The 27,326-nt window shown below is 45.3% G+C and overlaps 1 protein-coding gene across 1 annotated transcript in view; it reads right to left on the bottom strand.

Moving 5' to 3' along the window:
- The window catches only part of LOC138492324 (clustered mitochondria protein homolog), a 1,100,229-nt gene that overhangs the window by 592,469 nt on the left and 480,434 nt on the right, over window positions 1-27,326 (bottom strand). The window contains exon 13 of the mRNA XM_069619372.1: window positions 11,072-11,172. Coding sequence (XP_069475473.1) covers window positions 11,072-11,172 — 101 coding nt within the window. The remainder of the gene's footprint in view (window positions 1-11,071; window positions 11,173-27,326) is intronic.

Below are 27,326 nucleotides of genomic sequence, written 5' to 3'. Positions count from 1 at the left end.
GTTCTTCATGGTTTGGAGGCCATCCTCCCAGATGTCAACGAGCACAGGGATAGAGACAACCGTCTTCCATGCCTGTTCCCTGCACTGGTACAGGAAGCCTTTCTTCCCATGTTCTTCAGGCAGCAGGTGAAACATTCTAGTAGACTTGGACATAAGAGAATGAAAAGCACCAATCTCATCAAGTGGGGAATCTCTGATGGGTGGATCATCAGGTAAGCCATCTGCGGGTACGAGATCATCCAACTCATTCATTTTAGAATGGTTGGAGGCTTCACCCAGTGAAACGTCGTGCTCAGTCCTGTAATCAGAGAGAAACAGACAGCTGCAGGAATTTGGAGGAGCTGGAGGAGCACAGAGTTCTCTTGGAGGCAGCAGGGCCAACAGTAACCTGTACTAAAATTCTGACAGTGTGCAGAGTAGACATTATGTCCAGCGATGGAGAATGTGCCTATGTTGACTGGGTCCAGGCACAGGGTGAGGAATAGTCTGAGCTGGAGGCGTATGTGGCGGATGCATGGTGGGTGGTTGTAGTGGCAGAGGCTGAGCAGGTGGTATAGTTAAAAGGACATCCTCCTCAACATCTGAAAACACCCATTCTGGGCCCTCAGAATCAGTGTCTATGGGCCTCATTACGAGTCTGCTGGTCCGAAAACAGCGGTGGCCACTGTTTCTGGACCGGCAGATTACGAGTTCTGCAGGCGGGTGGTGACACTTCCGCCAGGTCTGACCTTCCAAAAGCTCTAGGCCAGCTTAAAAACAATGCACACAATCTGGTGTTCCTCACCCTGGCTATACGGTTCCCAGCAGCACTCTCTGGAAATTCAACCAGCTCTGAGATGGATGTCCAGGTGGCTTACTTTGGAGTTGATTGGTCCCACCAACTCAAAGTGAGAAGTCGTCCTTGCAGGGGTTTCTCTGTTGATGCAAACGTGGCGTTTCAGCACTGCTGAAGGGCTTCACCAGGCAAACCAATGGTCCAGGAGTTGCAGCAGGCGTCCTCTTCAAGTTCTTCTTCGGTTCCTTCGTCCAGTGGTCGACTCTGCCTTCTAAACCAAAAGACTCGACTGAATAAAAGGCATCTCCCATTCATTCATTCCAGCCTAGCTGTCACTCGCCCAGCAGGGTGCCTGACCTTGCCGGACAGTCAGCCAGCCAATCAACACAGAGTGCATTTAGGTCTCCTATGAGACTAAGCACAGGGAGTTTCGGGCATCTCCCTCACTTCCTGCCTACCCCAGACACTTCACTCCTGAAGCCCGCCAAAGGCGAAATGAACAAAGAGACCAAACCTGGTTGGCCGCGCAGAGAAAATCTCTAGAAGGACCTTTCCACAAAGAATTGGTGAAAAAAGTAGACCGGGGTTCATTTTGTCAAAGATGGCTCTGTGCCCTTTTGAAAAATAAGGCTCCTGCGGTTGCTTTACCAGAGCCCCGAACGCAGCCTGCGGTAAATGCAAACCATGGTAGTTCAAACGAAACCACTGCCACCAGCCATTCAGTGAGGAAAGAGTAACATAAAAATGTTACATGAGGATCTAGACACAGGGGATACCAAGTAACCTCTCCAGCACTATTGTAAGATAGTGTGTGATGGGTCTAGAAAGTTACAATGGTAAGTAAAGTCAATTTCACTTTACTGCTCTGGGAAACAGTAGTTTATCCCAGAGAAGGTATTTAAACCTTGGGGAAATCTGAAAGACTTCCTTGTGCCACTGCACTGAAGGTGTTGTGTGACATAATGTAAAAGATAATGCCTATGGAGTGTCAGACTCCATAACCAAAAGAAACACGTAAAATTCACATTAAAATACATGAGAGTGAGAAAAAGGGTCACGCTCTCCCAAGGTTAAAAAATCAAGTCCTAAAATCCAGCAAAGTTGCTGGGGGTCTCTAAGGTAGAGGGAATTAGCACATTTCTGAGAATTCTCCCCAACACTCCTCATCCTCTTCCCACAGGAAGCCTCCTCGTGGGACCTCAACCTCTTAGAAGAGGGAGCGTACCCCTGGGGTCTGCAATGGAGGAGTGAAGCCCGACTCCGAACGGAAGCAGAGCCTGAGGCTAGAGTACCCCTGTAAAGCCAAGTCACCAGCCGTTTGAGACAGTCCCAGAGGGTCTTGTTGGAAAAGGAATGGCAGATGGAACACAAATTGAAGTGTTCTAGGTACAGGCAATAGATTTACTCTGCATGCTGGTCTTCCACATAGATATTCTTCAAGTGGCACTTTTTAGTCTCTGGTTCAGGATCAGCAATGGTGGCGCGTAGAGAAAGCCCCCAGCAGCTCTTAACCCTGAGATGGCAAAGGTCTGCCTAACAGGGCAGCAACAGGGATGTAAAAACACTCTGAGCCAGCACATTAGGAAAGAACTCGACAAAGCCTTTCCAAAATATCCACATTACGATAAAAAATTTTTAAAAAATAAAGTGTGTAGATCATGTTATGAAGGATAACTTTCAGAGGACTCCCACGACTTGAATCTAGTAATAAAATCTGATGTTGGCCTCCAGGGATGGAGCTAAGGGAGTCTGTGCCTATTCGCTGTGGGACAACATGACCCAAAAACAACTCTAAGGGGAACACTAAAGCGATTTCAGTTTCAAATTCAAATGTAAACTGCCTTAATGTTACCTAGGATTCAGAGCAAGACAACAGGTAATATTCAAACAGCATGTGAATCTATGAAAGACCCAGTGCTGGTGAACCCTTTTTTAAAATGAGTTGTTGTCTCTGAATGAGCACTCTAACCTTTGCAGGAAAAGGGTTTGGTCTAAACCTCCCTCTTCCAAAAGTTGTTGTCGGGATAAATTAGGTGAAACAGAAGGATGAAGCTGCTTGCTTACATTTTTGGAGCCTTTCATCAGCCTTTGTTCTAAAAAGGTCAGATCCATTGAAAGAAACATCTAATAATTTAGTCTGCACATCCTGACTAAAGTTGACCTTGTGCATCCAAAAGTGTCTGGGCACTACTGTTGCTGTACCCATAGATCATCCAACGCAGTCTATCATATCAGACCCACTTTGCATATTTTTCTGGCTGTATATCTACTGTCCTGAGCTACCTGCATCAAAGATTCCTGCACCTTTGGTCGGAGACGAGACACAGACAAATCTGACATTTCCCAAAGGGAATGTGAGTATCTGGATAGGGTGCAGGTGGCACTGATGGTTATCAAACCCAGACAGCCTGCAGCAACAATGTTGTGGGTTCTGTTTCTAGCAGCACTCTGGGACCACCATGGATTCTGAACGTGCAGTTGCTGCTTAAAAACACCAGAATACCCGATGAGTAATGAAGGGTCAGAAATTGAGGGTGACCTGTTCCAGCTCTATGCTTCTGGGCAATATCCTTGTCAACAATGGATGGAAGAGGTTGATTTACCCCAAACTATTTCTATAACTTCAACCAGAGCACCACTTGAAAGACAGGACTGGTAACCTTCAGCTCTGTAGGTTTGAGGACATATGCAATTCCATGTGAAACTTCTTCTGATGAAGTGAAATTAAGGGTGTCAATTGCTCTACTGCTTTGAAAGAGCCAGGATTTGACCCAAGGTTGCAATGGGTTCAATCTCTATTTGAGAGACTGGGGATGTATCCAGCCCACTTGCCTCCTGTAAGCCTCTTTGTAGTTGTCAAAGGAAATTTAAAGATTGTGAGTCTAGTAATTCCTCAGGCCAAGACTGTCTTGGTACATCTAAAGTTATCTGAAAGCCTGGAGCAGCTCCAGCTTCATGCGCCTCAAAAAGGCTTTCAACGGTTCTCATTAGAGACATCCTGTCTCTGGGCTAAACGGGGAACTGTCGGGCTACGAGACAATCTCCTGAATAAGCTTCCAAACCTGAGATTATTCTGCGGATGATGGCACCAATACCGGAGCCAACTGCGCCAGAATTATCAGAATTACATTTTTAGCCTTCTGAGCCATGAACACTGAGGCAGACAAGGGAGGCATTGGCGCCTTTCATGTCTTTTTTAGAGATTTCTATTTTATTCTCTTGTTTACCCATACCCGCGCTTGTAGGCATGCGGGAACATATTTTTTTTTTCTACAGAAGAAAGTGACTTGCACTTTCCGGGGCTTGTTGGGAAAGGGAAACAAAAAATCCACGGAGGCCCCAAACGACTCCCCCTGCTTTGAGGATGATGCGATGTGGAATTCAGGGTTACCCTGCTCCTTGGACCTAGACTGCCACTTCCTAGGTTTGAGGAGGAGGAGGAGGAACAGGTTCTTGAGGATAAGCCTCTTCTACAATGGTGGTGCTGCTTCCTTTTCTTCTCCTGATCTTTAATAATGGTCCGAGAAGACGGAGGTCAGAAAATTAGGGGTCGATTTGCTCTGCCTCTCGACCCTTGATTTTGGAGGCCATAAAAACCCTCTCCAGCAGTTGCTTTAACGCGTTAGGCATCGTCGGACAGGACCTACACTCGACCAATGGCTTGTTTTGCGATTTTTTTCAAAGACACGTTGAAAAAAAAATGCTCCTGATCAATGACCGCCTCACGTTCCATTGCGTTGCTGTGAAAAAAAGAGCGAGAACCAATAGGAGATAGTTGAGGACGGAGCCCAACACCGCCATTTAGTGGCTGAAAAAAGTGTTCTGCTGCAGACTGTTTCAAAAGACATATTTCATAGAGTGGCGGCCGGTGTTTGCGGGCGTAGCCCCGCTGATCATCTGTACTAAATGAGGGCAGAGCAATTTCACTACTACCTGACCAATAACAAAAGGAATTCATAGGTCATCAGGGTAGTGTCTTCTGTTTTGGTGGAAAAGTATAATTTTGTTTTTCTTCTTTGTACTTTTGAACCTGGAGTGTATGAATATTTTATTTTGTTTTAAAAAAGATATTATGAAAGATTTGGATATATGATGAAATCGTTGTAAAAGGTTCATGTTAATCATACACACCAATTAAAAAAAAAATTACAAAATATTGAGGGCAGAGCACAGCATTTATCTGTAACTGCTCTCTGGCTGCAATGATTTTACTATATAGGAGCAACAAGTTCCAAGTGTGCGTGTGTTTTATGCCCGTCTTGCCGCATTAGCAAATGCTCAGTTGTGCAGCAAAGGGTGTGGAGAGGAATTTTCGTCAGGGAAACAAAGTCTCTGCGGGTGCCGACTTGTTTGTGCTCAAGACACTAAACTCACTAGGAAGGCGTGATCTCCAAAGAGTGTCACTGTAATCTGTGATTCGAGGTCAGACCCGAAAAACACAATCACAGGCCAGGAACCTAAAATGAACTTCTGTAGGCACAGTTAGCTGCGTGTGTAGGGAGATGAAGTGCAAAGTTGGAAACTTAGAAAGAAGCAGGCAGCAATGAGGTCAGTTGTAAAAAGGTAGGTATGTTTATGGATATACTTCTGCCCACGTAGAACGAAACAAGCGGGAGGTCAGAGGACGTTACATTACTACTTTGGATCAAAAAGCGCTCACTCCGATCCCTTTTGTACCAATTTCAGTTGGGTGATATTGTATGCAAATATGTGCTCTGTAAAGCGCTTTGGATTAAGGCGCTATATAAATAACACATTATCATTTAAATTCCGTGGGTTGTCTGGTCTGTCTACATTTTGCAAGAACTCTGAGCACAGATTGTGAAGAGGTACAGTGGCAAAAGTCAGGCAGGCATTTCGTGCCTTGTACCTTTACGACTTGTGATATTATAGGTATTAAAATAAATAAATGATGAGCATGCTTTTAAAAAAAAGCAGAATCAATACACTTACCGGTGCACACGTGTGTCTATATACCATACATTTCCCCAATATAATTTATAACATTTAAATCCGCGCATTCTGTATGTGCATTGAAAGACAATATTAGCAAGACACATCGTATTTTGTTGGCCAACTAATTTGCATTACTTTTCAAGTTTGAGCCTGTGACAACCTTTACATTTGCAGATCTCTGCAGTAGAGATATCTTATATCAGCTGCATTTTAACCATTAATCGGGCATGGCACAGATAAATCATGGACTACGTTATTGCCTTATAGATCGGTGATTCCTTAATAGGTGCTTATGAAACAAAACTTTTAAATTATTGACTTTACATCCATTTTAAAGACACTGGGCCTCATTACAGGACCGGCGGTAACCCTACTGGTAAAACCGGCAGGTAGCCAGCGGACCTATAATGAATTACCGGAACTTGACTTCCCGGTGCCACCGGGCTACTCCAAGTCCGGTGGCCAGGAAGTCAGGCGCCAGTAATTTTTGTAAGTCTTCATTCCCATGGAGTCCTATATGACTCCATGGGAATGAGGACACGGGAGGACCGCCAATGCTTCCGTGAGAATGCAGCGGGCGGGTGCCGTCCCACCCGGCAGGTCTGACCCTGTTAGGGGACCAGCACAGTCATAATGAGGAGACTGGACTAGATCCCACATAGCAGGGTGAGCATTTATTCTGGGTTGGTTTCATCACTATCGCTATGGCACTGATGTCCCCTATACAGTTCCTTTAAGGGATATGCTGTACATCGGCCCCCAAAGGTCCCAGTACACGTATGCCTTCTGTCAATATCAGCGCTCTCAAGTTACCCGTGGCGACTGGTCAGAAGGCCTTCCAGTCCTGTTTTTGCTTGGAATTCTGGGACTTGCAGTTTTTTCTTTTCCATTTCAAATGTAGGAAAACGACAAGTACCAGAATCCAAAGGGGAAAAACTGTTCTGGGTGGCCTTCTCACGCATGTCCACAGAAAACCTGAGAACTTCAATATATGTTTTGAATAGGAAGCTTCAGCTTGTCCCTTGTGTGGGAATGACTTCTGCTACTGATGCCCAAAGGAAGTTCGCTTTCACCCCCTTATAATCTCTGTAAGCGTTTCAGTGACATAGCTCCCTAGAGGTTGCTGTGTTGGCATTTTGACAGACTGTGCCTGCATGGCAGGAGAATCATTTTGCATTTGGTGAAGTGTGTGTGTGTGTATGTATCTGTGTGTTTGCCTCAAAATTGGAAAAACAGTATTGAAATTGATCTGGCAGATCTTTGCATATATCTCAGTTTTGCGGTCCCAGCAGACATAATATAGGCACTTTTGAATTACCCTGGAGAAATAAATATGGGTGCCAGCATCAAAATAGCAGAGGTTACTGCTGGTCAGGATTACTTTTATTTCGTAGAGCGAAATGTAAGCCTATGTGCTGGAAAAAAAAGGAATATTAGAATTCAGGTTTCAAGTGCTTTGTGGGGGCCCTGCGCCCCTCCCAATAATGAAATAGTGTGCAAAAGAGGCAAGGATGGAGTACATTCGCAATGGTGTGCTTGGAACTCACTAATGAAACAGATGTAGTACAGAATAGAGGTGCATTGGCAGAGCTGAATTCGTCCTTCTTAGAACAATAGGTGGTTGCTGATTGAAGATCAGGAGGGAGGCACTAATAACAGCCCACTAAGGTTGACACATATGGTTGACACATTTGCCGGTAGCATAACATGCAGCACTGGTCCCATGTATTTTCCAAATTTTCTTCCAATGAGCCCCATGCATTCCCTTGGAAATGGTTGTGATTGGTGAAAATGTAGCTGGTAGTTACCCCCACCTTTTCTAAAGTTCACCAGTCGCCATGGTGATAAATGACTACCTTTGTTACAACCCCTTGGCTAGCCTGATGAATAGTTTGGAAATAATTTGGAAAGGTGTTCCGGATTAATTCATCAAGCCCTGAGGTGTTGGGGACCGACTTCGTGGCCCGAAAAACAAGTATTTGGGGATACGAATTGCATGAATGCCAAAGGAGACAAACCGGTGCAACACAACGGAGGGCCTAGAACATCTTAAACGGAAGGAGGCGAGATGGATAACGTCTGACGATCGGGTTGGCAGGAGGACTAGCAAAACGGTATGGTCCTGAAATGTGTATACTAATTTGCAAATATACCGTATATTCCCATAACGCTTCCTTTTCATGCTCTAGTTGAGTGCTAAATAGGTCAACACGGACAGCCAATGTTGTGAGAATAGCATTACATGCAATGTGGGAAAAATATGAAAAAGTGTAGCTAATGAGTTCCAACTTAAAGGTTGTAATAATATAGCTCTGTAGCCATAAACTATATGTATAACAGCTGGATCTGGCCATAACAGACAAGCAGGCATCCCGGAAAAGTATAACAAGAAAAAACCTCTGTTTCAACTGACATCGAGAGTTTGTTTTGGAGTGATGTGGCCCCATATTTAATAAAGGACACATAGGATGATGCTCAGATAGTTCTGCTGTATGGCGTAGAGGACAATGAACAGTGAGACAATGTATAGGTCCAAAATAGGCGACTACGGTTATTTGGAAAACGTTCTTAAATGGCTAGCAAAAGTAAGATCATTCAGCAAGCATATGCCAGTATTGAACTGGTTGGGAAGTCCTCTAGGCCTCCAGGAAGTATGTTTCAAGAAAACATTGAGAAAGGAAGAGAATAGATGATCGCCAATACAATTAACTCTGCATGAGTTACTTATGGGCTAGCCGCAGGTGGCAGCATATGTCCTGCAATATGCACAAATCAGGGTGTGAGGGTTCCCAAATGAGTCCTCACTACTATTCTACATTTTGCAGTCAAAGCATCTAAATCATTGACTAATATCTACACTGTGCTGGTAGTGGGAGCTGGGGATTATACAGTGAGAAATAAGGAGCCGTGGGAAGAGAATTTAGGAAGGTATTTGGAAGACAATGAATGGACAAGGGCAGATGTACTTGCATGTAGAGTTGTACTTAATACCCGGCATACAATAACTTGCTGCTGAATCCTGATAGAAATGTACATCACGCTGCACTGAATCTACAACTCTGATCTGGATCATGACCCAAAATGTAGAAATTGAGCAACAGGTGATCAAATGTTTATACATATAATGTGGCGCTATCACCGGCAAATGTGGCACATTTGCCAGTGATAGCTCCACATTATATGTATGGACATTTGATCACCTGTTGCTCAATTTCTACAGAGGAGTGGATAGGCTGAGCCACATGCATGCCAGGTTCTCGCAATTATTTAAGTCTTAGACTACAAAGTAAGGACATCATTCAAAATACTATGGTAGAGGCCATCAGTGGTGGGTCTAAAACTGAATGTCTCACTTATTTTTAGAAAAAATTATTTATTCAATATTAATACAAAAATATCAAACTAAAATTTGCATAGTAAAAAAACATATTTGTGTTGCCACCATTAATAGAACATCTGAATGTGTACAAATTATAAAATGAGTCAAACTTAATATAAACTAAACTAAAATCCCAACTCAACCCAGGTACATTGACAATATGGTACACATGAAAATGTCACACATATAAAACATCTTCCATCATGTCTCTCCTTATATACTTAAACAAATGTACATCTGGGAAACAAGAGACAACGCATTGTAAAATAACACAAATAGATGTGCAAACACATATATTAAAGATTTGTTGGGGTGTGGATAAAAACTAGAAATACCCAACAATGCATTTGTAAATTAATTACATCACAATGCTATGGTATATTTTCCAATGGATGGAACCAAATGTAGTCAGTATGCTTCTTATTTATTAATATTTGGCTCCTCTTTGTGGTAACAAACACATTTCCCAGAAGAAGAAAAAACGTATTCTTTATACATCCTTTTTAGAAATGTAAAATTCACGTTTAATGGGTTTGGCTTCTTGAACTCATTTCTGTAATAGAGGAGGCATAAAATGTTTCTTAGGCTTCACTACTTATATTTTCTGTGATGAAGGCATAAGGGAATTCAATCTTTTCCCTCATGTCAGAGACTGAAGCCCTTTTTCATCCCAACTTCATTGTGTAGTTTTATATGGTTCCTTTTTGTGTTAGGTTGAGGTTCTCCTCTACTTGGTTCATAAAAACGGATAAAGCATCCTCCCTCCCACCCCAATTGACAATGCTTCTATTGCCATTAAGACCGCAAATCTTAGAAAAAGTGTAAAGGCATATCGAACTATACATGGGGGATTAGAGACTTCACTATATGCAGGGACAGATGGCCGCTACAGGTAACTAGCTAATCTGCAACAAAAGCCGGCAGACATATAAGGGGATTTCTAGACTCATCTTCTTAGAAAAGAGGTGCCTACAGACAGTGAGGATAACAACTCTGAAGGAAAGACATACTCAGACTCCTGTGTTATACAAATGAAAGAGATATCAGTACGAGTATGAACAAAACATAATGGTCCAAGCCTGTAAATAGATATTATAAAGACAACAGCAGAGATACAGGAATGCCCAAGTGGGAGGTAAAGAACATAGAGGAGGTACTGGCTAAAGGTTCTGCAATTATTAGGATACAAACCATACCCACAGGCACTGCCCGGGTCTGTAGTTGACATGCATGTGGGGTCTGCTATGGCCTTGTGTATGTTATACTGTGTCCTTATTGCCTATTTTTTTTTTAAAATCACAAAATCGTCAATCTCCCGAAATCACCAGATCCCGCCCTGTGCAGGGCGAATGGGAGGGGTTGGTCAAATTTAACTATCGCCAGTAACAACCGAAGACTGATGAAAAGATTTTGCTGGGTTTTTTAAACTTGTCATCTGCAGATCACACACATACCTCGGCATTGCAATAATGCTGAATGTATCCAACTGAAAAACGTTATAAAGAAACATTTATAAAAACAAGAAAATTCAGAGCATGAACTAATATAGGCAATGTTTTTCACACCTCACTGGTAGATTTCAGGGTTGGCAATTAGCCTGTTCTTCAGTAAGTTTCCAGCTATAATAAACAAAACTACACAGCACATCCTTTGCCTGGTGAAACTTTTCAGTGGGTTAAATGGTCTATTGCAGCTACCATAAAAGTGATTACTTCACACATTTATTTTGAATTAAGAAAAATGGAGGAAAAAATCATATTTAAGAAAAGAAAATACATTTAACAGCATCTGTCATCAACACAAATGTAGAGATGCAACTTTCATCTCCTTTCCAACTGTTAATTATTAACAACTAACTTGGCAGGAAATTGGCAAATACACATATTTACAGGTCTTTATTTCCCTGGCAAAATCAATATAGGAGAACAATTAAAAAAAAAATAGTTAATTCAATAACTTACAAAATTTGGAATTTTGACAGCTAAGATGAAAGCTGATGCTTCTTTCAATAGACGTTTTTGTTTCAGGTTTGCTTCTTTTTCGCACTCTGGAAATCTTACAACTTCATTGTTATGAAAAAGAAAAGAGAAAGTAAACCCTCGCTTTTCAGCAGTACATACAAATGAGAACATACACAATGGCCAGAGCACAAACGCTTTGCTGCAGAACGCATGATGGAAAGCGCACCCCAGATTCTGCAGCCACAGAATCCTGCATGCCAGTCTCAAATTCACAAGAGGGATTCGTGTGCAACGGAAGAACCGTCTGCTGGCGCGAGGTACCCGCAGCTAACCCCTACAGGCATGTGCAAGCGTGGGGTGCGTCCCAGAGACCTAGCTATGAATTGGCTACTTGAACCCAAATGGGCGAGGGTGGCTGTCAAGAGGATTGCGTTCAAGGGCAATTAGTGCAGTTACAGGCGTTAATGGGCAAGTCACTAAATTTGCAGGTTTTCTTGTTCCACCACGATTTCTGCAGTGGAGTGGACATGTCCAAAAACAATGGAAACACTAATGCGCAACATGAGTTTCCAACTACGTCATTCATTAGGGATAGGGGTCTGAAATGAATTTTGTGTCAAAACCGGAGGCTGGTATTATGCTTAACTCTTTACTTTACAACTCGAGAAGCAAAAACACGAAGTACATTTTCCACAATCAAAACTCAACCAATGTCCTCGAAAATCTAGTCGCTTTTGTAGTTTTAAAAAGTTGAATGATCTGATATATTTTATTTGTATCGCGCTTGTACACAAGTGTTTCAGAGGGTGACAAGGCAAGGGAGGTGAGGGGAACAGGGGAGAACAAACAACGATCGTACTAGGTCATTGAGAACGTGTAAGTGCATGGGAAAGGGGAAATGTGCATGAGGGGAGTGGAAAGTGCGGAGTAGCAGAGAAAACAAATAATACATAAAATAAATAGATAATAGAGGCAATAAACAGTGGTAGTGCAGCCAGCAAGTGGCAAGTGCTGTGTTTACGGCAGCAGACTCGGTAGAACAAAAGAAGTGCAGAAAAAGAAGAAAATGGGGAGTCAGGGGGGACTGTATGGGTACAGCTACAGTCCCCAGTGCAAGGGGTGGCCAGGAGGCAGTGCAGGAGGGTGGCAGGGTGGCCAGGTACCTGGGCCCAGTGGACAGAGGGTGCCCAGGTGCACAGTGCCAAGAGAGAGCAGATCAGCAGGGGAGAGGGGGAGCGAAGGCAGAAGCAAAGCGGAAGGTCTTGAGGTGCTTCTGGAACTGGGGGTTGGTTCTCCTCTAGTTTTAGAGTGGCAGGGAGGCTGTTCCAGAGGGAAGCCCCAGCTGAAGACAGATCTAACCCAAGCTCGTTTCTTTGAAAAACGACTGACCGTGAGGGAGTTGGAGGTAGAGGAGCGAAGAGCTCGAGAGGGGAGGTATTTGCGGAGGGATAGCTGAAGGGATTTTGGACCCAGGCCCCAGAAAAGCCTTGTGGACAACGCAGAGGGTTTTGAATTTAATCCTTACTACCACTGGGAGAGATTTCAGAGCTGGAGAGATATGGTCCCAGGGCTTGAGGCCAAGGACAAGTCTTGCAGTCCTGTTCTGGATTAGTTGCAGATGGCAGAGGGTAGAGCAGGTAGATTTAGAAAGAGGCTGTTACAATAGTCCAACCTCGAGAGAACCAGAGCTTGGGATACAGTGAGCTTCTGGGGGAAGGATGGGAAAGGCAGAGTACCTCTGAGTAGGTGCAGCAGGAGGTTTGACTTTTTAGAGACCTCAGAGATGTGGGCGGAGAAGGAAAGTGTGGAGTCAAAGATGACCCTGAGGTGGGGGTAGCAGGATGGCTAAGGGAGGCCGGCCATAGAGTGAGGGGAAAGGATGGTGAAGGTGTGCCAACGAGGAGGATCTCCATCTTGCTGGCATTCAGACAAATATCATTGGCGCCAAACCAATCTTGAATGGCAGTTAGGCAATCAGAGATGAGAGAGGGAGAGGAGGTGGCCGAGGGCAGCCTAAAAATGAGTTGAGTGTCATCAGCGTAGCACTGGAAATTTGAGCAGAAAATGGCAATGCAGTGGGCAAGGGTTGCCAGGTATTGGTTGAAAAGCCAGGACGAGAGGTTAGACCCCTGGGGAACACCACAGGTAGAGAGGAAGATAGCTAATAGGAAGGACCCAAGTTGTACCTGGGAGGGTCGATCAGAGAGGAAAGAGGTCAGCCAGAGCCTGACCAGTGATACCCAGGTTATCACAGAGATGGTTGAGCAGGATGGTATGGTTGACCGTGTCGAAGGCAGAAGAGAGATCGATTAGGATGAGGACAGAGGGAATGTTACAGTCAAGGTTGGAGAGCAGATCTTCACAGATGTTCAGGAGAGCAGTTTCCTTGCTTCTGGCTGCTCTGAAGCCAGACTGATCAGACCGTCCAGCCTATAGCGATTTTACGATCCGTAAAATGCCGTGAAAATGGTCGTTTTGTGCAAAATGCCGCGAAAATGGCCGTTTTGTGGAAAAACAGCTTTTTTTCTTTTTTTTTTACTAACAAATATATCTGCAAAAACTACTGTTTTAAAAAGAAATAGTTAGGGTGCCAGGTTCTCAAAACTTTAACGCAAGAAATGAAATGCGCTAACACATCTCATCACTTGCGCCCAAAAAAAGGGCAGCCCAATCCACAAGGGAAACCTTAATGGGCACATTTTATATGCGCGCCCATTCAGATGGCCTTTTTCACCCCCTTGAGCAAATCGGGGGGCGTTTCTGCCAATTTAAAAGCGCATCCAACATTTCCAAGCAAGATGCACTTTTAAATGTGCAGAAATTGTATGTAGGCGACCCAAGCGCACGGGGTGTGGGGGTGCCACTGCATGACAGGGTCTTTCCTGACCCGGTCATGCATTTCTTTTAAGGTATGAAACGCTGCTGCGTCGCTTGCATTTCTGTTCCTCAAACAGGATAAAAATGCATTTTTTGGGTCGCATTTTACAGTGGCAGGACCCTGAAGGGCTTGTCCCTGTGAAAGGCGCTGGGAGCTTGCAGAACACTGTCCGGAGAGCACTTCTATTCAAGGTACTACCCATTTTGACTGACAAAAATCGATTAAATGGTACAAATTGACCTATTAGGGCCAGTACCATTTGATCGATTTTTATAAATACTTGTCCCCCGCTTCCTCAAAATTGGAGACAGGGGACCAAAAAGAAAATAACTAAAAAAAGGACCCTGCGGAGTCGGATCCGACCCGCGCTAGAGAGACGGATCTGACACCGCAGGGTTGCAGGGGAAGCGGCAGTGACCAAGCAGTTAAGTAGAAGAGGCCGTGCGGTGGTGGTGAAAGCTACATTTTGGGTTATTTGGCTGAAGTGCAAATCAATTCGCGGCGAAATGGACTATGGTCGATTCCGCCACAAATAATTACACTTCGGTCAAACAACCCAGAACCCTATTCAAGGCAGCTGGCCTGCACACAATTTGCACTACAGCTCAAGCCTGTGGAAATGCGCCGGTCACCTTTGAGAATAAGGTGACCTGCTCATTACCAAAAATGGGTTGTCTAAAATAGCATATCCTCGGCTTTATTTTTAAATGCCCCATTTTTTGAGGATCTAGGTCAAAATCTACATTAAAAAAAATGAAATTGTCACCCTATGAGAGGGAAAGGATAGAGATAGAGAGGGAGAGTGATGTGTGAGATGTGAAGTGATCGGCAAGAAAGCAGAGGGAGAGCAGTGGGTTAGAGGAGAAAGTTGTGCACAAGAGAGCAGAAGAAGCAGTGATGCGGTGGGCCAGAATTCTGAGAGCGAGCGGAGGTACAGAAAGTAGAGGACGCGTGTGGTCAGTGAGCCAGAAAGCAGAGCGTAAGCTGTTAGGCAGAAACGTGTACAGTTCCCTTAGGGACCACTGCAAAAAGTTTAAGACTACAGGTGTTAGCAGTAAACCCAATTGGTAGCAGTCTGTACCACTCAGATTTACCTGGTAGCTGTGGCTGAGCAGTCAGACTTCTCTCAAGAAGAGTTAGGCAGTATATAGAATATACACAATAGGGCTAGAAATACAGTAGTACAAGCAAACACTGACCAGAGCTTTGGTATAAAAGTAAATAATTATTTATTTAAAAACACACTTGTAAAAATACACTGGCACTAATTTGTTTGTTTATTTTATTTCTATAGCGCTCCAGACCCAAAAGTAAAAGGGCGCTTAGTACAAGTTACAAGGCACAGTACATGGTGATAAGCAGTGATACTTGAACAGCTTGAACAACAGTTATATATTAGGAACAACAGTTATATACAAGATATACAGGCAGTGGAGGTGATAGCAACCAATGAGGACATAAATGAGGCATGTGCAATAAGTGCAGTTTATAGCTGAGTCTAACTTCAAGGTTGACTTTTTGTCAGAAGCCACCCGATAGCAAGTTTCCTGAACGACTGGAAGGATTTGGATAATATGTCAAGCGAGTTCAAACAGTCACTAGAAATATATACACCTCCCTAATTAATTATTGGACAAGTCTATGTTAAGACACCACTTATTTAGCAAAACATAGGTGAGCGCGTAACCATAGATGGAACTCCAATAATTTGTTAAAAAAAGGGAGCGAAAAGGCAGAATAAGAAAATCACACAGTACCAACACTTTTAATGAACCACAGCAAGTCAAGAAAGGCAGGGTCTACTGTAGAGCAGAAAGTTCATAGGCCAGGCCCACTCTTGGAGAGAGCAAGGCGGAATGTGGCCAAGATCACACAGTGGAAATGCACTTAAAGTCTTTGCAGGAAAGTCAAAAAGAGGTTGCATCAAGTTAGAAAGGTAATGTTAACGGGTCCGAGGTCACCCCAGGATAGAGAGTCAAGGATTTACGGGACACCTTGGACAGTCTGTTGCAAGGGAGGCCAGGCGGGACACAGTACCTGAAATGGTGAGAAAGCTCCAGCGGGGGCAGTTGTTCCTGCCAGCGGGTGCAAGTCGGGGCTTCGTCCAGGGGAAGAGAAGATCTCGATGTGGAGGAAAGCTGGAGGTCGTTGCACTGCCAGGGAAGAAACCAGCCGCGGAGTTTCCCGGTTAAAAGGTACTACCCTTTTACTTGCGGTAGTGGTTAAGCGTGGCTATCCGACCGCCGGGGTGCTTGGCACAGGCGATTCGACCACGAGACAATTCAGGAAGGCGTAAAAAACGAACTGGTTGGTCCCACCAGCTCAAAGGGAAGAAGACTCTCCTGGAAGAAGATCTTCTCTGTCGTCGGGAAAGTGGCGAGTTTCGTACAGCCGGGCTCCACCGGGGGTGTCGTCGTCCTAGATGGCTCAACTTCTCCCCTCTTCGGATTCTTTAGGTCCTGCAGCGACTTCTGAAGTTCAAGTCCCCAAAGACCTGCTTTTATGCAGCAAAACCCTCTTTCATCAGCCTAGCTGTCAGTCAAACATGCTAAGTGGTGAGCCGGGCAGCTCACCCCTGGGCCAATCACACAAGAGTGCGACATGAGTTGGCAAGGCAACTCAGTCCAGGGTGCCTAGTCCCCACTCCCACACATCCTGTAGACCCAGACAGAGTGGCACCACTTTTGGAGGCTTCTGTGCAGAAGCCTGCCAAAAGTGGAACAAAGGGCTCGACTTGGGTTGGAGTTACAGAGGCAAACACAAACGCCATTTTAAAACCGAGTACTGGCAAAAAGACCCAACCGGGGAATAAATATTAAATAAATAACCCAGCGGTATCTTTAACATTGCACCAAAAAAGTGGTGCGTTTAAAATGAATGGGAAAATCCCATAGGAAATATTCCGGTGGAATATTTCGCGTGGTAACCACTGCCACCAGCCAGAAACTCGATAAGGGGGGACTGGACAGTGCCCCCTTGGAAAACAGACCCAGGGGCAATCGAATTACCCCTACCAGTACTTCCACAATATGATGGTTTGTACTGGTTCTGTTCACAATTTAAGACTAGTAAAGTCAATGGTGACTTTACATGCCCTGGGAGACAGTAGTCAGTCCCAGGGTATGGAGTCTATGTTTGGGGGTCACTATGACACCCCTGTGTTACTGCACTGAGGGTCCTGTGTAACACATACCAAAAACACATGAAGCCCTATAGAGTAAAAGGCCCCATTGCCCATAAAACACATTACATAGTCAAAGGACATTCTCAAATCATGCCTAAGAGTGGGAGAAAAAGAGTCTCACTCTTAGCAGGAGAAAAAAATGAAACCCCAAAAATCCAGCAACGCTGCTGGGGGACTCACTAGGTTTGGGAAATTAGCCTTAACAGAGAATTCTCCCTAACAGAAGCGGATGGCAGGAAAGAGGCAGTGAGCAGCAGATTGAGAAAAAGGATGAGGGAAGAGTGCGAAAGAATGGGAGAAAGGATGCAAGATGCAGAAGCAACACAAGAATGAGGGACTGTATATTTCGGGAGGAATTGAGTGTGTGAGTTGGGAGTATGATTTGGAGTGTGGCAGGGGCTGGAGAGTATAAATTGTGACTTGACATAGCACGTGAGTATTTGTATGACTGAGAAGTTCAGGAATGCAAGTTGTAATGGGGAGTTGGTGTGATGTGTGTTGGTGAGAGGTGTGTGGGTGTTTGGGGGATTGGAGAACATAGAAGGGGACTATTTTCCGCATTACAACTGATAATGATCAATTTAGTTAATACTTTTAAATAGGCATGCACATTAAACCAAAAATGTAGCCAAATCAAACACGGTTCTGCAAAGCCAGAGACATCTGGGACTCTTCCAATTAAATTAATACAAAAGATACATAATGATACCCTGGCTCTTGTAGCCTTGCATTCTGCCTCTTTCCTGCAATGTGGCAATTTTATACCCTCCAGTTAATAAAAAATGTCCTGCAAAAATCCCGCAATAAATAAAGGTTTGTGCCGCAATATTTGCCATTTCATGCCGCAAAATCCTGGAAGGTCTGACTGATGGTCATGGAGACAGCCAACAGAATCAGAATGAAGGTTAAGCTGAGAGATGGCCAGCTGTTCCAGGGGTGTGCCCAGAAAGGGAGTAATGGAAATTGGGCAATAGTTACCTGAACAGAAAGGACCAGCTGTGGGTTTCTTGAGAAGAGGATGCACAGGGAGTGCTTCAGAGGGGACGGGAAGGAACCAGAGGAAAAGGAGTGGTTGCAGAAATTGGCAAGGGCCGGAGCAAGGGTGTCAATGTGGTCCTTGATGGTTTTAGAGTAACAGGGATGAACCTCAGGATAGAAGAGAGGAAAGTAAAAGAAGGAGGGTGGGGGTTGGCTGAGGGGGAGGAGGAGACAGCAAGCACAGAGAGGGAAAAGGAGGGGAGGAGAAGGAGGACAGGATGTCCTGGGTTTTTGCGAAAAACTGGTCTTGTCTTGTTTACATAGAAAAGGACTGCCCTCCTTACATCTAGTGTATGGAGTTTTTTCTCAGCTGAGCTTGAAGGGCTTGTAAAGAAAGCTGGAAGTTCAAAAGTTCAATGGACTAGTTGACATGGAACTTAGATATGAATTTACGTGAAAACCTAGGGTGTGTTCTTAGGACCAACTTGTAGTTCACAGACTCTTCTTATGAAGGCGATATCCACCAGACAAGCTGTTTTATATGATATATGATTGTTTATTTATAACATACTTAATACCCATAGGTTTCTAAGCGAGGACCGGGATCGAACTTGTGTTGCTCTGTGTCGTCTTGCTTGCAAGGTAAGCACGTTGCCCCTGAGCTATCCCCCCTATGCAAGGTGTTTAAGGCTGGATTTATGCATAGGCTTAAAAGGGGGGGGGGTCCCATGAGCTTTGCAAGTACCACATTTAGGTCTCACTCTGGAGCCGAGGTAGAAATGGGTGGGTTTAGTCTTTTTATTCCTTCCATGAATGCCTTCATGATAGGGACTTTCCACCAGGACACCTTGCTTTAGGAAATGGTGTATGCAGATAAAGCCGCTATGTGAACTTTGATAGAGTTAAATACTAGCCCGGAGTCTAGTAAGTGGAGCATGTAATGAAGAATGTGTGATGGAGTACATTCGATTAGATTTACATTTTTTGAATAGCACCACATCACAAATCCTTTCCAATTGTTAAAATAAAAGTGTCTGGGGTTTGGTTTTCATGCCTCCTTGAGGATTTCCATACACCTTTGAGGTAGTTTTAGATGGCCAAATTCTATGACTTCAGGAGCCATGCTGCCAAGTTCATAGATTGAGGGTGTGGGTGGAACGTAGTCCCCGATGTGGAAACCACAGTTGTCTTGCCCATAGGAGCAACTAGGATCAGTGTCTTGATCCTGGTGCTTTTTGTTCACTAACCTGCTCAGTAGCAGTGTAGGAGAAAAAGTGTAGGCAAATATTCCTGACCACAGGGCGTTCCCCTTGGACCCGTGTTGGGGAAACATGGTGCGAAGTCTGGGCATTGCGTGTTTTGGCTTGTGGCGAACAACTCTAAAGGGGGATAACCCCATCGGGAGAAGCTATCGTCCAAGATATCTTTGTCGAGTTGCCACTCATGCTCTTCGGTTACAGGGTCTCTGCTTAATGAGTCTGCCAGCGAATTGAGTTCCCCTGCAACATGTTGCGATGTTAAGAACATGTCACGCTTGAGTGCCCACTTCCAGATTTTGTGTGCTACCTGGGACAGATTTGGAGAGTGTGTGCCCCCCTGCTTGTTTATTTAAAACATGGCAGTGGGGCCGTCTTTGAGGATTTGTACTGTCTGTCCTGACAGGTGCTCTTCCAAAAAAGTTTGATGTGATTTTGGGCTGTGATCTGTATCCACAGGCCATGCGCTGCGTGGGGAAGGTAATTGGCTCCCCACCCGGTGAGTGATGAGTATTGTGACAACTGCCTGCACTGCCGGTTTGTGAAAAGGTTTTCCCTTGTCCACCAGCGTAGCGCTTGAACTAGGGTTAGCGAAACAACCACTAGATCGTCCCACTGACCGGTTGCCCGAGACCACTGTTTCGCGTACCACTCTTGCATTGGGCGCATGCGCAACCGCGCGTGCGGGACCAGGTAAATGCATGAAGCCATCATCCCAAGCAAACGCATTGCTTTGCTTACGGTTACTTGGTGACTGGCTAGATACTGTCATATTTGCAGCAGTATGTTTGGAACTCTTTCCTTTGACGGAAAGATGAGACCCTCTTCTGTCTTTATGACAGCTCCTAAGAACCGTTTTGTTTTGCTTGGAACACTCCTTTACTTTTCTCGTTGATTGAGAATTCCAATTGAAACAGAAGGATTGTTCTCTGGGTGTTTTGCTTGCAAATTTGGGGGGGATTCCCTGTTTTTCAGCCAGTCGTCCAGGTAAGTGTACACTGGGATTGATTATCTGCGTAGGTGCGCTGCCACTACCGATAGTACCTTGGTGAATACCCCTGGAGCCGAGGCTACGCTGAAAGGTAGCACCTTGAATTGTTAGTGCTAGTTCGCTATCTTGAAGCGCAACAATCTTCTGTGCGGTGGGAACATTGAAATATGAACGTATGCATATTTCAAATCTGAGGTTGCTATGTAGGCCCCTGTTTTAGCAGTGGGATCACTTCTTATAGCGTTGTCATACAGATTCTTTGTCGCTTGACATAGGTGTTGCAGGGCGCAGGTCTAGTACAGGGCGCATTGTTAGTACATTGAATAAATACCATTGTTTACGTGGTTTGCGGGGACGATTTCTATGGCGTCCTTCAGAAATAGTGCTTTGACTTCTTCCAACAGGATGCGCTGTTCCTCCTGTGAAGTCTTCCTTTGTCTTGGCGGCTGGTTGGCTGGTGTTTGGAGTAGCTCTATGCAATACCCCCCAGCCACGGTGGAAAGTACCCACTTGTCCGAAGTGATCCCCACCCATGCATGGGTAAAAGTGTGAAATACGACCTCCTTCTGGAGTGGCATGGGAGGGAACCTGTAGAGGGTGGTCATTGTTTGGAAGGGGTTAAGCCCCCTCTTAAGGAGGAGGATCCGCCCCTTCTTCTAGACTTTTTTTTGGCCTCTTTGAAACCCCTGTTGGGAGGACAGCCTTTTTGAAGAACCCCAGGCCAAACCCTGGCTGTAGTTCTGTCCTCTAAACCAGCGAGAGTTTGATCCCCCTCTCTGCCCAAAGGGCTTGTTAGTGAGCTGTTGTATGGATTTGAGGGACTCATTCTTCCTTTGCGCTTTTAAGCGCATCCTCAACTGCTTTGCCAAATAAAGCGTTGGGCTCAATAGGCATGTTTAAAAGTGTAGCCTGGGTCTACAGTTTGAAACCCGACTGGCAGAGCCATGCGTGGCGCTTGATCAGTGTGCCTTCTGCTACGATCCTTCCCGCATAGTCTGCTGCGTCCAAGTTATTTTTAAGGATGCAGCTGGCTACAGTCTTTTCCCTCACCAATGGTGAGTGAGAGCTGAGTCTTTAGGGTCTATCTGCTGAGCAATTTCGTCTCATTTGTGGCAATTATAACTGGCTAATAGTGTTGTGTTATTAACTATCCTTGTTTGATAGGCTGCTGAGGAAGGGTGTACATTTCTTTTCTCTCCTTGTCCGGGGGGGCTTTGGCAGAGGCCAGAGGGGTTCCCGCTCTCTTTCTTGTGGTGGTGACTATCAGAGAGTCAGGTTTTAGCTGCCTCCTAATGTATAGTGGATCTGAGGGGGCCAGTCTAAACATCTTTTCGATGCGTGGGTCGACTGCCTGTGTTAAATTGGGTGTAAGCAGAGAGGGTTGAATATGTCTCTGGACTGAATGTAATAGCGGGATACATTGAGTTGCCAATTTCTTTATCCCCAAGAATGTCTTCCACAAAGTCTTTGTCGACTTGGGCTTCTTGAGTGTTTATCTTGAAGTGTTGCGCAGCCTGTATGAGCAGATCATTATATTGCAGTTGGTCGTCAACTGGGGAGTCTGCACTGGTGGGTCGGTGTGGTCTGGGGACTGGATGATGTATACGTCCTCATCGTTGTCATCATAATATTGGTCCAAGTCTCCTGCGTCCCCTTGGTCCTCTAGGTCTGTGTATGAGCCAGGGTCTTCCGAGTCTTGGGTGCTGCAATAATAAGTGTCCTGGGCCAGGTCCTGATGTGACAAGGTGGTAGCCTGCATGGTGTCTAGGCAGGCCTTTTGGCAGCGGGCTGAGTGTCTGCTGCCTTGCTGTGGGTGTCTGCTTCCCTGCTCTGTGGGGTTCCCTGAAGGTTTTGGAGGACCTCTGGGTTTATAAAACAGGACAGTCTCCTCATGACCATGTCAAATTATTCTGTGGTCCATTGGGAGGAGCTGGGCAACAGAGAGGGGGTAGGAGTAAGAGGAGGTTCTGGGACAGAGGTTGTTAGGCAAGATTGCATGCAGTACCCTTTGGGTGCACTACAACAACCCTGACCTCCTGGCAATAGGAACCCAACCTTTGGTATACGTCTGTAATACACCGGTTGGTAGCGTGTTGAGCAGGCAGGCTTCTCTCAAGAGGGGTCAACGTGAGCTGTAGGGGAGTTACACAGAGATTCACAGTGACACGTATTCAAATAAACTCTTACACACAAGGTTGCTTGAATAAACTATAATGAAGTTATTTATCAGTCAGTTAGAGTAAGCCTTCTTCAGAAGGGAACAAGATATGAAGCAACACACAAATACACTCTTAGTTTTCTAAATCAGCAAATACACATTCTGAGACTTGTGGATCTGCTTAGATCACATGCTATGCATAGGCCGACATCTAGTGGAAGCTGCAGAGCATTACATTTTTGTTTCCGAAACTCAAAAAGGGATGTCGACAGGGCGTGCCAGTAATACTGTCTCTACTGTGATGTCTACGCGTCGAGGTCCCTCAGATTGTTTTTTTTCCGCCATCGTAGTCGGGCGCATATCGCAGAGTTCCTTATTGGCTGACGCCATTACTTTATGAAAAGTTTAATTTAGTATTTCTTTCTGTCCTTTCGACAACTGTTTACTGCAATATCTCCGGCAACAGCTTCAAGAACAAGGACCATCCGTTGACAGCGACTGCCGTCTCGACAGACCTTTGACTATGGCCTTCCGAGGCCTCAATGGGCCTCGTCCCTGCACAGTAGGGAGAGCGCGCAGGGAGGTTCATATTTTAGTCTAACAGAATGCATATTCCCCTTTACTCCCATTTATGTTGCCAGATTGCCAGCCTTATGCATGATGGAGAACACTCCTTTTAAATGCTGCCCTTCCTGTAACAGGAAGTTTACCTGGAAGAATTTGCACTGAGTTTGCAACCTTTGTCTCCCCAGGGACCACGCCAAAGGACAGTGCACATCTTGCAAACTGTTCAAGCTAAAGACTAAGGGACCACAAAACCAAGCGCTGGGACCACCACGCCATGCAGGCTGAGGTCGCCATGGATGTCGAGAGAGCCTCCAGCGATGGCAGCATCAATGTTCTAAGTTACGCTGAGGGCAATCTGGATCCGTCAGATTCCCGCATGCAAGGCCCCGACCCCAATAGGCAGGCTGGCGTTTCTGCTACGGTGATGACACAGAGCGCCTCAAGCACTATTAAGTCGCATCCCCCACAGCCAATGGCCGACCATGTCGCCGACCATTAAGCTGTATGCGGTGTCCAGGGGAAGGTACGGACACTCCCTGTCCTCTGGGCCATAGCGGTCACGATCACCACACGACAGTCCCCCAAAACAGACATTAAAGTCCATTTCCGACGCCACGTCTAAATCTGGGAAGTCCCCGAGTGCAGACGACCAGGTGTAGCAAGTTCATTAAGAAACATGTTCCTGACACCCTTCCAAGTCCTGAACATCGAAAAATCATAAATCTTTGAAATCCCGGGTTAAAAAAAAAAAAAAAAAAAAAAAAAACAAAAAAAAAATCACAGGCTACTAAAAGTAGGGATTACACTGCCCCTGAGGGCCACCCTTTCAGGGGCTATGCATCATAAAAAAGCCCTCTGTTAGGGAGAATTCTCAGAAATGTGCTAATTCCCTCTACCTTAGAGACCCTAGCAACTTTGCTTGATTTTGAGGACTTGATTTTTGTAACCTGGAGAGAGCGAGACACTTTTTCCCACTCATGTATTTTCATGTGATTTTGAACTCTGTGTTTGTTTTGGTTGTGGGATCTAACAAACTCTATAGGCATCATCCTTTACATTGTGTAAGACAGCACCTTCACTGCAGTGACACAGGGAAGTCTTCCAGATTTCCCCAAGGTTTAAATACCTTCTCTTGGATAAACTACTGTTTCCAAGAGCAGTTAAGGGAAATTGACTTTACTTAAGTTTGTAACTTTCTAGACCCAGCACAGACCATCTTACAATAGGGTGCTGGAGGGGTTACTTATCCCCTTTGTCTAGCTTCTCATGTAACATTTTTATGTTCCCCTTTCCTCGATTAATGGCTGGTGGTAGAGGTTTGCTTTTAACTACCATGGTGTGCATTTTCTACGGGCTGCGTTTGCAGCTGCAGTAAAGCACCCAATGGTGCCATTTTTGTCAAAATGGCCCGATCTTTTTTTGCCATTTCTTAGTGGAAAGGTCCTTCTTGAGATTTACTCTGCTCGCCAAACCAGGTTTGGTCTCTTTTGTTAATTTTGCCTTTCGTGGGATTCACGAATGAAGCTGCCTCTGGCTCCAGGGGGAGGTGCCCGACGCTCCCTGTGCTTAGTCTCCTAGGAGACCCAAATGCACTCTGTGGTGATAGACCGGCTGACTGTCCGGCAAGGACAGCCACCCTGCTGGGTGACTGACAGCTAGGCTGGAATGAATGGGCGCAAGCTTCATAATGGCGAGGCTTTTTGGCTTGGAAGGCAGAGTCGACCACTGGACGAAGGTATCCGAAGAAGAACTTGATGAAAACGTCTGCTACATATCCTGGACCGTTGGTTTGCCTGGTGAAGCCCTGCTGCTATGCTAACACTCCAAATTTGGATCGACAGAGCCCCTGCGAGGACGACTTCTCCCTTTTGAGTTGGTGGGACCAATCAACTCCAAAGTAAGCCACCTGGACATCCTCTCGGAGCTGGTTGAATTTCCACAGAGTTGTTGCTGGAAAGCGAAAGGGAGAGGAACACCAGATTGCGTGTATTGCTTTTAAGCTGGCCAAGAGCTCCAGGAAGATCCTCCAGACTCCCAGGAAGCAGGACTGACCGAGCCTGAGCCCTAACAGAGTGCGGGACCCCAGATGCAAGGAAAGCCCATCTCGACAGCCAGAAACGTACCTCTTGTTGTGTAGTCACTTGTCCTCGTTGGAGACTTGTCCTGGTTGCATTTGTAGAGTTAATTCCAGCTTCTTTACCTCACAATCCTAATCAGCTTGTGGCCCTACTTTGATTTCTTTTATTCTACCAAGACTTTTTAAACATTGGAAAATACTTTCTACTTGCCTGCAAGAAATGCTTCAATTCACTTTGACTTTTGCTAACGTAACATCGGCTGGCCTAGGCTCCCTGAATGAGACTTCTCTCTTCTGCTTATGTGTTTTGCCTTCCTTCCAGGAAAGGGTTAACTGACTTTGCATTGGGGGTTGTTTTGAAAGTACCTACCTACTTAAGAATAACTGTGTGAATACTTGCTTTATTCTGAACTCTCTTCTCTTTAACACTACTCCTAAGAATATTCTAAATGCAATAGTGATATATTAATGCCAAGAGCACCCTAGCTATTGAAGTCACCTGAGGGTGTAGGCAGTGTGTGTGTCATCCCAAAGAACAAGTTGCTTACCCATGGTAACATTCTTTTGATTGGATGTTCCTCCGACATATTCCTTGTCTTATGATATTTCCAATATACAGCTTAGCTGCTTCAGACTTTTGTTTTCCAGCAGAGGGCACTGCGTGTCGACTCGATGGCCCTCTGAGGTCTCCGTCTCGATGTCGACGTCACCAAAGGCATATAAAGGGCACGCAGCGTCCGTTGGCTTCTGTTCCCTTTTTACATATATAGGATTTATCCCATACCTGACAGTTACTCCTCCTGAGAGAGCACAGAATGCAAAAGCAAAGAAAATTATACTGCGGTGTAGGTTTGGAGGGGCGATAAGGAATACGTGAGAGGAACATCCAATCCAATCCAATGGTGTTTCACCTTAAGTCTTGTCCTTGTAGAAAATGGTGCATGGAGGTTTGCAGAATAAAGCCTGAAGTTCACTCACCCTTCGGGCAGATGTAATGGCCACTAAAAAGATGGTTAAGGTTAGCAACCTCAAAGGGCAGGAGTGTATAGGCTTGAGAGGAGCACACATACATTGCAACACCAAGTTGGGATCCCAAACCGGGACTTGAAAAAGGATCGGCGGGAACAAATTGGTCAGTGCTTTTAGGATTTGTATTATTAGAGGAATTCTGAAGTACGATACCTCTTCCGAAGTGAGCTTAAATATAGAAAGCGCTGCAAGATATCCTTCAATAGTACCAATCTGGAGCCCCAGATTAGCTAGGTGTAACCAAGATAACACCATAGGTGTGTTGCATGTAAATGGATCAACATTCTTATCTCCATTACGTCATCCGGGGCGATTGGCTGATCAGGGCTCGTTCAACTGAGCAAGCCCGGGAACATCTTGGTATCACCTGCCACTCTCTCCACAGACTGGGCTCCTCCCTCAATTACAAGAAGTCCCATATGATACCATCCCAAACACTCCAATTTATTGGAGCAGTCCTGGATACTTACACAGGGAAAGCCTCGCCACCAGAGGTGAGAGCTCAACACATTCTGCAGATGGTAAGAACATTGCAGAATGCTCAGCATCTTCCGGCCTTTGACTTTCGGAGGTTGCTCGGTCTCGTGGCATTCTGCATTTTCCTTGTGCCGAGGCCCGTTTGAGAATGAGATCCCTTCAATGGGCACTCTGTACACAGTGGCCCCAATTCTCAGGCAAGATGTCGGACCAACTTCAAGTTCCGAGCAGAGTTGCTCAAGACCTTCTCTGGTGGGCTTGCAAAGACATTATTCTCAAGGGAGATTCTTTTTGGCAACCATGACCGAAGAGAACGGTAGTGACGAACGCCTCACTCACGGGGTGGGGAGCCCACACCAACGATCTGACAGTCAGCGGCCGTTGGTCTCCATCAGAGTCCAAACTACATATCAACCTTTTGGAGCAGAGGGTGATCAGACTAGCGCTGATGGCCTTCCTGCCTTCTGTACGGGGAAAGAATGTCCTGATAATGATGGACAACCCAGTGGGCCATATACTAACTCAACAACAGTGGTGGTGTAGGGTCACTACCGCTGTGCAGAGAGGCAATGCAGCTCTGGTTCTGGGCAATACAATAAGTAATCTCTCTGTCGGCAGTTCACTTAGCCGGAGAGCAGAACACAGCGGCGGTCGCTCTGA

Source organism: Ambystoma mexicanum, chromosome 10 (assembly GCF_040938575.1).
Source record: "Ambystoma mexicanum isolate Mex_15411 chromosome 10, UKY_AmexF1_1, whole genome shotgun sequence".
Classification (NCBI taxonomy): domain Eukaryota; kingdom Metazoa; phylum Chordata; class Amphibia; order Caudata; family Ambystomatidae; genus Ambystoma; species Ambystoma mexicanum.
Note: the sequence above shows the minus strand (reverse complement) of the source record. Positions and strands in the feature narration are given on the sequence as shown.